A 16,018-nucleotide genomic window follows, 5' to 3' on the forward strand; every position below is an offset into this window, starting at 1 on the left:
CAGCGTGAGTTCTTTTTCTGAAAGAAGCCTTTTTCTCCGTGCCTCGACAGAGCATGCCACAAACCACTTGATCATCAGAGAGTCCAGTCCCGAATTTGCAAAAACTGAGACAGTTTGTGTAGTCCAGCAACATATATACACTAAGTCCCCAACTAACGAACACAATTGGTTCCAGACGACCGTTCTTAAGTCGAATCGTTCTTAAGTCGGGGAAAAGGTAATATTACCAATGATACAGGTACTACATGTACGTGTATACATATACAGTATATGTGTATGTATGTAAATATGAGTTTGGATGCAGTAGTAGTATTAAACGAGGATAATTAATGAAAAAAACAATAATAAAAAATGATATAATAATACGTAATGATAAATGTTATTTACCTTTGAAGTGGTCGAGCATATGTCGTTGATGGTAGTGGTTGAGCAGGAGGAGAAATTATTGAAGAAAGGACAAATCTTCGTCGCCGTTAGACTCCTCTTTGTAATGATAGTGGATGCCATTGGTACAGAAGTCTTCACATGTTCCATAATTCGAACCTTGCCTTTGTAAATTGTTCCTATGGATGAGCGATTCACTCCATAAGCACGCGCAACATTAGCCATTTTCTCGCCACCGTCCAACTTCCTGATGATGGCCACCTTCGTTTCCATAGAAATTGCTTGACGTTTCCTGCCACTACTACCAGCACTTGCACTCGATTTATCAGCCATGATAACGGATAACAAACGTCTCTGCAAAGTATCGAATGGGGTACAAATGCCGTGCTCTGAGATGTTATCAGCGACAAGTGCAGACGAACTGAGAAAGATCGCGCGAGAGGGATGCTGCTATTAGTCTCTTACAGCGCTGTGGAGGAATTTTGGCCCACTCATCTTTGCAGAATTGTTGTAATTCAGCCACATTGGAGGGTTTTCCAGCATGAACACCTTTTTAAGGTCATGCCACAGCATCTCAATAGGATTCAGGTCAGGACTTTGACTAGGCCACTCCAAAGTCTTCATTTTGTTTTTCTTCAGCCATTCAGAGGTGGACATGCTGGTGTGTTTTGGATCATTGTCCTGCTGCAGAACCCAAGTTGGTTTCAGCTCGAGGTCACCAACAGATGGCCGGACATTCTCCTTCAGGATTTTTTGGTAGACAGCAGAATTCATGGTTCCATTTGTCACAACAAGTCTTCCAGGTCCTGAAGCAGCAAAACAGCCCCAGACCATCACACTACCACCACCATCATTTACTGTTAGTATGATGTTCTTTTTCTGAAATGCGACCTTACTTTTACGCCAGATGTAATGGGACACACACCTTCCAAAAAGTTCAGCTAGTAGAATAGAACAAAATAGAATAGCTTTGTTGACATTTAAATTTACTGCCCTGTGCCTAAAACATTAACCCATAAAAGACCAGAGCCATTTAAAGTAAAATGATGGCGTACATAGCAAACAGACGACGTTAGGGACGACTGTCATAAAATGCTACTAACTGATGTGAAAAATGTGTGATGGTAGATATTTCCTACATTGTTCATGCTAAATGTATTCTTAACTTGACATGTTTTTGTACAAATGTACTTTGATGCTTTTATGCAATTGTTATGTTAGAGGACAGAAGGGAAGAATAGAAAGACCTGCACCTCACAGATCGCTGTCGCTTAAGCATGCACACAGTCACCATTGTCACCTGCAGCGCTGGAGAGGATTTTTTTTAATGAAAGTTAACATTTGGGAAATTTACCGGAAACTATTTAAACGTCGAGTTACGGTTAAGACGCTCAAACTGAACTGAATTGACCGGTTTGCACCACAGTCATTAAAAGTGTCATCAAACCTTCAATTAAAATTTTTGACAAATGAAACAACTCAAGTCAACTCATCAAGTTTCCATTGTGTAATGATCCTTTTTTTCACTACTGTATATCATGTCAGACTCCATGTGTGTTTACGGCAGTGCTTCGTAGGATAGTAGTGGGTGGGGGGGGTCGTGAGAAGCAGGGAGGACTTTCAATATTAGAGCCAACTTTGCCCGCTTTGACACCCAAACTCCTGATGAGCAGAGAGGGTGGCTGGACTTGGGGAGCACACAGGACTCACCTCTCATGCTGACATCAGCTGATGTGCGCAGGGTTCTAAACAAAACAAACCCACGAAAAGCAGCAGGCCCAGACAACATCTCAGGACGTGCACTTTGGGTTTGCTCATCAGAGCTAGCTGATGTGCTTGCTGACATATTTAACCTGTCGCTTGCACAAGCATCTGTACCGACCTGCTTTAAGTCCACCCCCAGAACCGGTCCACGGATGATGCAGTCAACACTTCCATCCACACAGCCCTTTCTCACCTCCAGGGCCAGGACACATATGTTAGAATGCTATTTATAGACTATAGCTCTGCTTTTAATACAGTCAGCCCCCACAAACTCACAAATAAGCTCCTCACACTTGGCCTGTCACCTCCCCTCTGTAACTGGGTGTTTAACTTTCTCACAGGCAGACCCCAGTCAGTCAGAGTCCACAATCGCACATCCAGCTCAAGAATTGTGAGGACTGGGATCCCACAGGGGTGTGTGCTGAGTCCGCTCCTCTACACGCTCTTCACCTACGATTGCGTGGCCTCCCAGAACAACACCAGCATCATTAAATTTGTGGATGACACTACAGTCATCGGACTGATCACTGGTGGTGTTGAAACATCATACAGAAGAGAGGTGGCGGACCTCATAGCTTGGTGTCGTGATAACAATCTCCTTCTCAATACAGATAAGACTAAAGAGATGATCATCGACCCAAGAACAAGGGAAAAGGAGCCGCATAGACCCCTGTTTATTGATGAGACTGAGGTGGAGAGGGTGAAAACCTTCAAGTTCCTTGGCACACACATCAGTGAGGACCTCACCTGGTCTCACAACACCCAACAAATTCTGAAGAAGTCCCAAAGGAGACTGTACTTCCTGAGAAGACTGAGGAAATTTGGCATGTCCACCACAATCCTGAGTTGCTTCTACAGATGCACTATCGAAAGTGTCCTTACCGCCTCCATCACTGTTTGGTACGGTAACTGTACAACACGTGATAGGAAGGCACTCCAGCGGGTGATCAAGACCTCACAGAACATTGTTGGGGCAGCCCTCCCCTCACTGCAAGACATTTATAAATCTAGAATCCTACGAAGAACACACAACCTCATCAAGGACAGCACACATCCACAACACTCATTATTCACACTCATACCATCAGGAAGACGCTACAGGAGTTTGAAGTCCAGGACCACAAGGCTGGCAAACAGCTTTTACCCACAGGCCATCAGGCTTCTCAACGAAGCACTCACACACACCGTACGCAACACACGCACACACTCAAAGCACTTTATTTATTTATTTATTTATTTATTTGTATTATTTTCTGTATTAATGTCTCTTCTGTTGTTGTTGCTTAATTTATTGGTACATATGTTTCTTATGTTCTTATTCTTTTTCTTGTGTTTTCTTTCTTTTCTTGGGAGAATGAACAGAATAAGAATTTCATTGCATAGTATAACTGCCTGTTTTACTATGCACATGACAATAAAACTCTTGAATCTTGACATGCCAACATGTATGAATTTGTTGTACTCTGCATGCAATTTGAATGCTTCACTGATCTCCTTTTTGTTCCATTTCGCTGGTATCATTTTCAATTTAAGTCTGTACAGTACAGACAAATAAATAGATATTATCAGTTCCACACGCTGACACATGCTGACTACATATTCCTGAAAGCTCAGCAGCGCTTCCACCTGCTGAAGACGCTCAGGTCATTTAGCATCACTAAGTACACTGTTGGTTTACAAATCACTAATTATAATAGAATTATTTCCACAATGGCTTCCTGGTACAAAAACACTCACAACAAAACAAAACAACACTTTCCAGAATAACAAAACAGGCAGGTAAAATATAAAATAGTTTGGTATCATTGTTTTTGTTTGTATTTTATGTCTGTGTTCCATATTGTTCTGTCCTGTAAGTTGTTATATACTGTACATAGGTGTAGGTAGCAGGAATAGTATACTGGAACATCTGTACCAAATATGGACTGGAGGTCCCAGAAATAAAATGGAAGACACCACCAAAGGTGCTTGAGAGCAACTAGGCTATGGAATTCCAGATCCAGACAAACTGGTGACTGCTAACCAGGCTGATATAGTGGTGATGGATAAATATCAGAAGACAGTGGTGGTGATAGAGGTAGCAGTCCTCAGTGATAGCAGCATCCAGAAAGTAATACTGGGGGCAGTAACCCCCAAGCTGGGTGGATGACTGGGTGGATACCAGGCATCTCTGACACCTCTGTCCAGAAGAGCACGACACCGGGAACAGCTAAGATGCTACACAAAACCTTCAAGCTCCTTACCGCCTAGGTGGCCGAGAATGATTTTTTTTTTAAATACATAAGACACTTCAGTTTGTTCCAAAGATGTAGAAACAAAACATACAAAAAGTAAATAAGAGAAGCAAACAAGGAAACGTCTAACTGAGGAAACTGAATGCATCTAAATGCATGGACCTGTTAAACAGGTATTATAGGTGTGTCTGCAATTAAGACAATTCATTTGAATGACTATCTTGATCAAGCTGTGGACATGTTTGTCGTCAAAGCACGCAGGATCTGTGTGTGCTGTACTATATTTAGCATTTGTGGCAGTGTTTGGCACCAGTTTACCGGTTGTTAAGTATTTAATGATTGAAATGTTAATTTGGGGATATTTTTTATAATGTTAACCGCATGAAGGATGACACAGGTTATTTAATGACACTTTGACAATACTAACATTTATCACTTCCAGATTGTACATAACGTATTTTCCGGACTGTAAGTCACACTTTTTTTCATGGTTTGGCTGATCCTGCGACTTGTACTCCGGAGCGAATTATATATGTTTTTTTTTCACACTGAGAGGGCGCTCTAGGCTTGTGTGCAAAGGAAGGTACAGTATGTCACAAAAGTGAGTACACCCCTCACATTTCTGCAAATATTATAATATTATATATATTATATCTTTTCATGGGACAACACTGAAGAAATGAAACTTTGCTACAATGTAAAGTAGTCAGTGTACAGCTTGTATAACAGTGTAAATTTACTGTTCCCTTCAAAATAACTCAATACACAGACCTTAATGTCTAAACTGCAGGCAACAAAAGTGAATACACCCCTAAGTGAAAATGTCCAAATTGGGCCCAATTAGCCATTTTCTTTCCCCAGTGTCATGTGACCCATTAGTGTTACAAGGTCTCAGGTGTGAATGGGGAGCAGGTGTGTTAAATTTGGTTTTATCACTCTCACACTCTCTCATACTGGTCACTGGAAGTTTAACATGGCACCTCATGGCAAAGAACTCTCTGAGGATCTGAAAAAAAGAATTGTTGCGCTACACGAAGATGGCTTAGGCTATAAGAAGATTGCCAACACTCTGAAACTGAGCAGCAGTACGGTGGCCAAGACCATACAGCGGTTTAACATCACAGGTTCCACTCAGAACAGGCCTCGCCATGGTCGACCAAAGAAGTTGAGTGCACGTGCCCAGCGTCATATCCAGAGGTTGTCTTTGGAAAATAGACGCCTGAGTGCTGCCAGCATTGCTGCAGAGGTTGAAGGGATGGGTGGTCAACCTGTCAGTGCTCAGACCATACGTCGCACTCTGCATCAAATTGGTCTGCATGGCTGTCATCCCAGAAAGAAGCCTCTTCTAAAGATGATGCATAAGAAAGCCCGCAAACAGTTTGCTGAAAATAAGCAGACTAAAGACATGGATTACTGGAACCATGTCCTGTGGTCTGATGAGACCAAGATAAACTTTTTTGGTTCAGATGGTGTCAAGCGTGTGTGGCGGAAACCAGGTGAGGAGTACAAAGATGAGTGTGTTTTACCTACAGTCAAACATGGTGGTGGGAGTGTCATGGTCTGGGGCTGCATGAGTGCTGCCGGCACTGGGGAGCTACAGTTCATTGAGGGAACCATGAATGCCAACATGTACTGTGACATCCTGAAGCAGAGCATGATCCCCTCCCTTCGGAAACTGGGCCGCAGGGCAGTATTCCAACATGACAACGACCCCAAACACACCTCCAAGACAACCACTGCTTTGCTAAAGTTAAGGGTGAATGTGATGGACTGGCCAAGCATGTCTCTGGACCTAAATCCTATTGAGCATCTGTGGGGCATCCTCAAACTGAAGGTGAAGGAGCACAAGGTCTCTAACATCCACCAGCTCCGTGATGTCGTCATGGAGGAGTGGAAAAGGATTCCAGTGGCAACCTGTGAAGCTCTGGTGAACTCCATGCCCAAGAGGGTTAAGGCAGTGCTGGAAAATAATGGTGGCCACACAAAATCTTGACACTTTTGGCCCAATTTGGACATTTTCACTTGGGGTGTATTCACTTTTGTTGCCTGCAGTTTAGACATTAAGGTCTGTGTATTGAGTTATTTTGAAGGGAACAGTAAATTTACACTGTTATACAAGCTGTACACTGACTACTTTACATTGTAGCAAAGTTTCATTTCTTCAGTGTTGTCCCATGAAAAGATATAATAAAATATTTGCAGAAATGTGAAGGGTGTACTCACTTTTGTGACATACAAGCTATATCGATTCTGATAATAGAAGTTCAAGCTAATTACAACAGTCTCCTTGAAGTCGTCATGGATGTCAGTAATGGTGTCACAAACTTTATGGAAGAAAATAGAGCACAGAGCAAGTCTATCACAAACATTATGGAAGAAAATAGAGCACAGAGCAAGGCTATCACAAACATTATGGAAGAAAATAGAGCACAGAGCAAGGCTATCAAAAAACTAAGAAAAGAAGTCAGGAAGTTGCAAGATGAAAATGCAGACTTGAGTGCTGCTTTTAAGGAGGTTAAATACCCTATGGAAGATATCAAGGCTCTGCAGGACACCATTAAGGAACTGTGGAATGACAATGCCGCCTTGCGCTCTGCTCTTCAGGAAGCGATAAACCGTAAAGAAAATACAGCATTTTGCAAGGATGTTAGGGTTCTGCAGGATGATATCAGGGCATTATTGGAAGATAACGCTGCCTTGCGCACTGCTCTGAAGGAGGCTGTAAACCATATGGAAGCCACCTCATGTACTGATCTTAAGGATGCTAAAGACCCCAGGGAAGAAAATAGAGCATTCTGCAATGATATCAACGTTCTACAGGATGACATCAAGGCACTATTGAAGGATAATGCTGCTTTTCGCACCACCCTTGAGGAAGAGAAAGAAACAAAGGAGAATATCAAGGAGCAAATTAAAAACTTCATTGACGAGATGGATCAGATGGCACGAATGAATGATAAAATCACGCCCAAGTCAAGAGATGTTCCCTCAATAAAGCAACAGATCGCTAACTTCCTACAATGGAAGGAGGTGGATGTCGATGTCAACAGTATTGACACGTGCGTCCCACTCCATGGCGGGAACAACACCACACCTGTCATCATTAAGTTCACCAACAGGGAATTCAAAACTGCACTGCTGAAACGGGGAAAGAAGCTAAGAGGCACCAACATCTACGTGAATGAGCATCTCACAAAACGCAATGCCGACATTGCCAAGAAAGCACGAGACCTGAGGAAGCAGGGAAAGATTCAAAACACTTGGAGCACCAACGGGAAAATTTACATCAAACTAAAAGGAAGCCCAGGAGTTGCAAGAGTGCTTGTTGTCCAAGACATCAGTGATCTGGATGCATATAAAAGATCATATTAGTATGACAATAAGCATAATGGAGGACACACCCTACATGACAGACCAATGCAACGGGAAGGACTACATTGCATAGCAATAACCTCAACATAATTCATAAAAGGAACTCTTGGATACAAACCCAGCGTCACTCGCAGTGCAACACCGAAGAGGATGTGGATATTGAAAATTTGAATTTTTTTTTGTTGTTTTTTTAAACATGTGTGTACCTGTATACTGTATATATGTGTACTGTATATGTATATATGTGTGAACTGTGTGTAGGTGCACATGTATGTGTATATACAGTATATGTATGCGCGTGTATGTATGTATACACATGTACAGTATGTATTAGCAAATGATGTGCTACAAAGAGGAGGTACGATTAAATAAGCTCTGCTTCTTCCTACTCCTTTTCGGACATATGCATGTTCGAAATAAATTCAACCAAATTAAACCAAACTTATAAAGACAACTGACAACTCTCATCCACACGGGAACGGCGTTCTGGGTGACCCGAAACAGTATTTTTTAAAAATAGCTTCCAGAGTTGGAACATCTGAAAACGCCGGCTTGTCGTTGCCGTGTATACAGGCAATATGAGAACGATGATGTCACCGACCCACCACCGCCTCGTCGCCATCACGTGACCTGAAGTGAGCTTTGACGACAAGCTAACATAATATCTGAATGTTTCGACGGGCATGACTCACCTCAGCCAACATTCTCCTGATATTTTGTTGTTTTATTCTCCATAATGACTGGTAGAAGTAATTCCGCCGACTTCTCGTGCCCCGTTGTGTGTATCGCTACCGTGCCGAGCGGCACGTCGTCCATGTTGGTGATGTATTTGTGCTGGATGTGTTTGTCGGCAATGTTTTTACTGCAGTAGGAGCGGAAGATGGCCAGCTTTTCCTTGTCATCCGCTGGATGTTGCTGCGCCACGGTAGTCCTTGCCCAGATGCATAGATGGCGCCGTTTCATAAAATATACCTATATAACTACTGGGGGCGTGTCTTTAGCGTCCTCTTTCACGTCCGCATGCTGCCCTCAGTCACGTCCACCTTTCCTCTACAGTATATAAGCAGCGTGTCGGCAGGAGGTGCTCCCAGTCAGTTGAGCGGGGCGCTCATGAAAGTTCCACACAACAGTTACAGATTTTGGAACTCGGTGCACACATAAGGCGCGCTGCATTATAAGGCGCCTCGTCCATTTTGGACAAAATGTAAGACTTTTTTATTTGCCTCGTGAGTTTAGCGCTGTGTATTTAACTGCTGTTTCCATTCCACCACGAGCTAACACCGCTAACGCACTGGGCCTCCTGCATGACATCATTGATAAACACTAGACCAAACACCCGGACGCTGTATTCATTATATCTGGAGATTTCAGCCACTGTAACCTCAGACGCTACAGGAGTTTGAAGTCCAGGACCACAAGGCTGGCAAACAGCTTTTACCCACAGGCCATCAGGCTTCTCAACGAAGCACTCGCACACGCCGCACGCAACACACGCACACACTCATAGCACTTTATTTATTTATTTATTTGTATTATTTAACTGTATTCATGTCTCTTCTGTTGTTGTTGCTTAATTTATTGGTATTTATGTTTCTGATGTTTTTCCAATTTCTTGGGAGAATGAACAGAATAAGACTTTCATTGCATAGTATAACTAATGTTTTACTATGCATATGACAATAAAACTCTTGAATCTTGAATCTTGAAAGTTATACTTGACAACGGGGAAATGGCTTCCAATAAGAAATAGAAGAATCAGATTCAGAGCAAATACCAGAAGGATGACTGGCAATGTCGATTACGAGCAAATATCATGCGTGCGCATGCGTACATGCGTGCGTGTGGATGGGGGGGAAACTACTGGATTGCAAAGACCAAATGTTGGCAGCTCCGCCTGCGGCTCAAGTACAGCGTTAGGATAGACGAGGCGTAACACAGGCCTCCTGACTTTTGTTTTTACTAGGAGCACAACTTAAAATTTTAGGGCACGCCCCGAAACCGACTTGCAAAGTAAATATTCACATTTCTCATTTTCATTTCTTTCATTTTGACTGTATTACTGATAAATACTCAGAATAAATGACAGCTGTCTTCTCTGTCCATCCTGTTTCTATCCATAGCTTCTGCAAGGCCTCATTGGTGGCGTCATATACATTACACCTCCAATACCGCTCTCTTTCCTTCTTCGGTCTTTGTCTCCTTTGTTCCTCTTGAGGAGTACTGTCAACTGCTGGGCTGAAGTGTGGAGCACAAATTTGTCAGCAACAAAAAATATTCAATAATAATCCAATGAAATTGGCTGAAGTAGCTGGTAAAGTTGCCAACTTCTGGAAAACTAAATCAGGCACATCTTGCCTTTAATTGTGTGAAACAAATGACACAAACCTGAATTTAATTTGATGCCTGTTTTTAGAGTAATACTAATATGTGGGAAGTTATTTAATTTGATATTTTTCAGTTGAAAATAACACAATTAATAGAATAAAATAACAATTTCAATATCTTTCTCAAAAAAAAAATCTGTCCTGCTTAATATCAAGCAGTATAAATTGAGTGTCCAGTTTATGATTGGTGTATCCAGCTTCCAGCACTATTAAAGCTACTTTGACAAAAATAAAGTAGAGGTGAGCTATTATATTATATTATATTATATTATATTATATTATATTATATCAGCTTTTACCCACAGGCCATCAGGCTTCTCAACGAAGCACTCACACACGCCGCACACAACACACGCACACACTCATAACACTTTTATTTATTCATTCATTCATTCATTCATTGTATTCATGTCTCTTCTGTTGTCGGTGCTTAATTTATTGGTATTAATGTTTCTTATGTTCTTATTCATTTTCTTGTTTTCTTTCTTTTTTGGGAGAATGAACAGAACAAGAATTTCATTGCATAGCAGAACCACCTGTTTTACTGTGCATATGACAAGAAAACTCTTGAATCTTGAATCTTTGTGTTTTATGTGGTTGCCAACATTTCAATTTACAAAGCACATCATACAGGCACCGTGTCAGAAGTGGACAGTTCCAAACGAAGAATTGACGCAAATATTCTTTGCTGAGCTACTCAACTGATCAGACGGTGAGCTACTGTTAGCGCAGGAGCTACCTGTTAAGTGATAGCGTCCCTATTTAAAATCTGGACACACTACATGTTTATGTTGAACAACGTAAACACACAACTAGCGTTTCGAAGACAAGACATACAGTGGTGTGAAAAAGTCTTTGCCCCTTTCTGGATTTCTTATTTTCTTGCATGTTCGTCACACTTAAATGTTTCAGCTCATCAAACAAATTTAGTCACTGACCACGCAGCTGAACACAAAATGCTGAGAAAAGCAAACGCCACACACAATTACAGGCAGACACCTTCATTACTGAGATATCCTTTAAATGTTCTGTATCAACTGAAAAGTGCAGAAGATGAAACACAATGAAAGAGACATTGAATATTTGTGTATATTAGTAACCCAAATCTGTGGCACAAACAAAAGCTCTTCGAGCACGGCAGCCCACATCATTCCAGAACTCATCTGTATGCATAAACAGAGAAAGAAAGAAAATACAAAGTGTTAAGTACAATATTCATGATTCATCAACCAAATATCCACAGAACTATTTTCCCTGATAGAAGACCCTGAACCAAGTCTTTGGACGACGCTACACCTATGCTCTGTTCTACATACAGTTAATGCATATTGTTACTGTTTACATATATGGTGTGCTTTCTGGCTAAACAGAGCACTGCTAAACTGATGTTCATTAGGTTTTGCCACTTTGACAATAGTGCTCTTTCTTTTCTATTCAGAATCCCAAGATAAGAAGGTGTTAGACAGGTAAATGCTGTAGAAATAGATCCATACCTCTGAAATTAATCTCTGCACAGTTTAGATTGTCATTCGTTCTTGGTCGGTTGTTCGCCCAGTCAGTGAAATCCACGGTTGAGCCATCTGTCCATACAAAGACTCCTTCCTGGAAAGACAGGGTTCACATTTTCACTAAATCATTGGTATCTAGAACAGTATGCATTAAAATCATGACATTTTTGATGTGATCTTAACTGCTTGTGAGTTAGGGAAGCTGGGAGGAAAGAAAGATACTTTAACCACACGGGGAAAAAAGACACCTTACCCCTTAACCGTAACAGCAATAGGAACATGTGGACTGTGCATCAACAGTGCGCCTTTAATGTCTTTATTTTACAAACAATCATGACAAAACGGCATTGAAAGACAAAATTAAGTGTCTGGAAGCTATGGAGCTTTATTTGCAGGGAGTTAGTGAAGACTTTGACCTGGTGTGGCCAGAGGTCTCCAAATGGAACACTTTTGGAGCGCCTGATCCTAACGTCAGAAAACCCTGTTTAAAATACTTGTGTCTTTGTCACATTTGAAATGGGATTAGGTAAGAACTCAAGCTATGACATCATTGTGTGTTCCAGTCCACGCCACCAAACTAGCTATTTTGAAGGCACAAAAAATATATCCTTCTTGTCAGTGAATCCATCTCCTGTCCTCCTGTCACTAGTCAATTACGAACTGTTCCCACTCATTTTTAAGGTCCTTGGAGGTCTGATGAGAAAGATGTTTGCAGTTCTTTCAATGTTGTTGTGGGGTCTTTTGTGACCACTTGGATAAGTCGTTGCTGCTCTCTTGGGGTCATTTTGGTTGTCCGGCCACGACTGGGAAGGTTCACCACTGTTCCATGCTTTGGCTATTTGTGGATAATGGCTCTCACTGTGGTTGGCTGCAGTCCCAAAGCTTTAGAAATGGCTTTTCCACACTTATACAGTAGATCTCAATTAATAGTCAAGTTTTGGTCGGATTTCCGTCACGGGGACCATAGTTCTGCTTCGTTGCTGGGTCATTTAAGTAAAGACTTCTCAAAACAATATGTGCTCAAGAGAGTAATGCATTTGCATCATAAAAATGCCTACATGAAAAAAATCAGACATCACAAATCATTCTGCGGTATAGCCGTCTCCCGCCGTCTCCCGCCGTTTCCCTGCGTTTCCTCTCCGTTCTTGTGTAATGTGACAAAGATGCTCGCATATTCTTCCGCTGTGGAACACACACACAAACAAGATGGCCGCGGTGCCCCGTTGCGGAAGAAGCTGCGAGTGCCCAACCAGATATTAGATTTATCACTTTGTCCATGGAGGTTAGGATTTCTTTTCTCCCTTAATAATAAAAAGTTTCATTTAAAAACTGCATTTTGTGTTCAGCTGTGTTGTCATTGACTAATGTTTACATTTCTTTGATGATCTGAAACATTTAAGTGTGACAAACATGCAGAAAATAACCCCAGCTCACGTTCCCTGCGAGTGGGTGCGCAATCCGGCGCCTGGTGAATGCTGCTTCACAATGATAGGAAGAGCCGACATCGGAGCATCAAAAAGCGAAGTCGCTATGAACGCTTGGCCGCCACAAGCCAGTTAACATTTCTGACGCCATTTCTGACCACCGTACATATATGTATATACACATGCGTGCGTGTGTGTGTGTGTATATATACATAAATATATATATATATACAGTACAGTACATAGTCATTTTGTAGACGTTAAATGCTAATATTATCCTGCAGAAGAAATCTTCCACATCGAAAATCAAAGCTGCATCAGAGCATTTGTGTTGATAAATATTTTACCTGAACCGCGTCATTGAACCCAATCCAAGAACGCTGGAAATTCCCAGCCTGTTCCAGAATCACTTGGCGAACAACTTCATTCTCCAGCTCACTGTGGATGGAGGCCAAATTGCCACCAAGACCATTGCAGAAACTCTAATGGGTGGAAAATACAAAAAAGTAAGAAAGAATGTAAGCGCAAAAAGTAGGGTAGACATTAAAGAGCAAAATATCAGGTTTTAGAATGGTCTGATTTGAATTTCCATATCATTATCATGTTGACCAGTGTGGGCTGGGCCACTCAATAATTTGGATTTCGGACAATAAAGACAATGGACACTCAAACATAATGCAAATGTATCAAAGAGTAAGAAACATATTATTGTTCCTTTACCTCAGCGTCAGCAAATCTTAAGTTTTCTTCCAGGGAAATGAAACAGCGTTCGTTCAACTGAGTCCAGTTTTGAGGACAACTTTGACCTACAATTGTTACAGTAACAACAAAGATAAAGACAAGAGGACAGTGGATGAGTGGTTGAAGGTTCAGGGTTTAAATACCGGGTCTTTCTGTGTGGATCGCATATGTTCTGTTTGTGCTTGTGTGGGTTCTCTAGGTTCTCTCTTCGATAGATCCACGCCAGCCAACATGCTACACAAGTAAGGTAAGTAGGCGAGTTTAATCATTTCATGATGTATTTAAGTGTGCTATTTATTTATTTTATGTGATGTTTATTTGTGTCAGTGAGTTGTTGATGTGCATTTTGGACATGTCAGTGAATATGAGCAACTCACGATTATTTTCTTTAATTAACTGAATTAATCTGAATCAATTAATCTGAAGCTTGTTTTGATTAGTCAAGTAATTGGTTAGGGCCAAATCAGTACGATGTGTGCGAGTATCTTGTTTTACCTGCAACACAAAGTTAAAAGGTCGGCTTTCATGGATGAGTAAGGACATAAACAAATATTCACATTTGAGAGGCTGATATTCAGAGGACATTTACATTGTAAAATTTAAAAGAACTCGTCGGCAAATACCAAAATAGTTGTCGATTAATTGGCTCATCGATTAATCAGCAATTCATCCATTAATTGTTGCAGCTCTACTCGCCTCAAATATTTTCCTCCAAAACATACAATGATGAAAATACAGCATGGAATACAAGACAGTTACCAACCTCTGTATATCACAAAAGACCACTGTGGAGGAAAAAAAAAAAAAGAAAGTGTTGATTTTTATTACTCTCCTGACATGTGGTCGTGTGTGCTGAGAATATGAATTTTTTTACTTACACTTCCAGTGATGCCACACAAGAGCAACAACAAGTGAAGAGCAAATGCCATCTGTGGAGTGACACATACAAACTATTGGGTTAAAGACGGCAAAGAATAGAATACAAAAGTCAGTTGTGAACGTGAAAAGGGTACCTTTGCTCTTGCCTGTGTGCCTGATGCTGACAGAATGCTCGATGACAGCAGAGATCAGCCTGTTTAAATGTCAGGTGGATGAATGGAATGCCAGTGTGCAAGTATGACAATGACAACTAATTACAAATAACATAGACGAGCCACCTTCCTGGTGACGCTGTCACAGAGGATGCCACCCATACTTACTAGTCACCAACACCCTGGAGACAAACAATTTTTTTGGCGTGATTCCTTTTGATAGATAGATTTTTATGAGATTTTTTATGAGATGATCTAATCCACATACACGATACTCAGAAAACCAGTCAGTATCTGGTGTGACCACCATGGATGGATGTTGGCGAGAACTGGGACATGCTGTGTTCAATGGGTGACCTGTCCGGTGAGAATGCTGGCCATGCAAGGACTGGGACGTTTTCAGCGTCCAAGAATTGTGTACAGATCTCTGCAACATGGGACTGTGCATTATCCTGCTGCAACACGAGCTGATGTTCTCGGATGTATGGAACAACAATGGGCCTCAGGATCTCGTCACCATATCTCTGTGCATTCAAAATGCCTTCAATAAAATACACCTGTGTTCTTCGTCCATAACAGACGCCTGCCCACACCATAGCCCCACCGCCACCATGGGCCACTCGATCTACAACATTGACATCAGAAAACCGCTCACCCACACAACGCCACACACGCTGTCTGCCGTCTGCCCTGAACAGTGTAAACCGGGATTCATCCGTGAAGAGAACACCTCTGTTTCCTAGTCGCTTGCCAATACCTGGCCACCGGATGTACCTTCAGGCGAGACGCTTCATCTTTACAACGGCAAAGTGTCCCTCATGGTGCATCTCTAAAACTTTAGCTCTCAGTTGTTTTTGTTTTAACCTGTCATGTTCAGTCAACAGGGCAAACAGTATTGTTGATGCCAATACATGCCAGGGAAAAGTGTATGGTACTCTTCTCCTGTTAACACAGTTTGTATTTGGCTTGATTTTATGTTTTATTATGTGGATCAGCCAGACTGGAGCAGGAGGGGATCGAGAAGAAGAGAAAAGCAAATAATCTCACAAAATGTAATTGTGACTAACATTAAAAATAAAGGTTTGCAAAAACACCTTGCAGATAAGTGAAATGAAAACAGGGTGTTTGAAAAATAAATATTGACAACTTCCAAAAAATAGCGTGCTCAAGAACAGC

General features: G+C 41.5%; 1 protein-coding gene across 1 annotated transcript; it reads right to left on the reverse strand.

Annotated features, from left to right (window-relative positions):
* Positions 1-10,882: 10,882 nt before the first annotated feature.
* LOC129192772 (galactose-specific lectin nattectin-like) lies at positions 10,883-15,413 on the reverse strand. The gene is made up of 6 exons (XM_054797094.1): positions 14,690-15,413; positions 14,575-14,596; positions 13,791-13,876; positions 13,418-13,552; positions 11,632-11,740; positions 10,883-11,301 (listed from the first exon to the last, which is right to left on the reverse strand). The coding sequence occupies exons 1-6, from the start codon at positions 14,738-14,740 to the stop codon at positions 11,231-11,233; spliced, it is 474 nt and encodes a 157-aa protein (XP_054653069.1). The 5' UTR covers positions 14,741-15,413; the 3' UTR covers positions 10,883-11,230.
* Between the last annotated feature and the right edge of the window lie 605 nt (positions 15,414-16,018).

This window comes from Dunckerocampus dactyliophorus, chromosome 13, assembly GCF_027744805.1.
Source record: "Dunckerocampus dactyliophorus isolate RoL2022-P2 chromosome 13, RoL_Ddac_1.1, whole genome shotgun sequence".
Lineage (NCBI taxonomy): Eukaryota > Metazoa > Chordata > Actinopteri > Syngnathiformes > Syngnathidae > Dunckerocampus > Dunckerocampus dactyliophorus.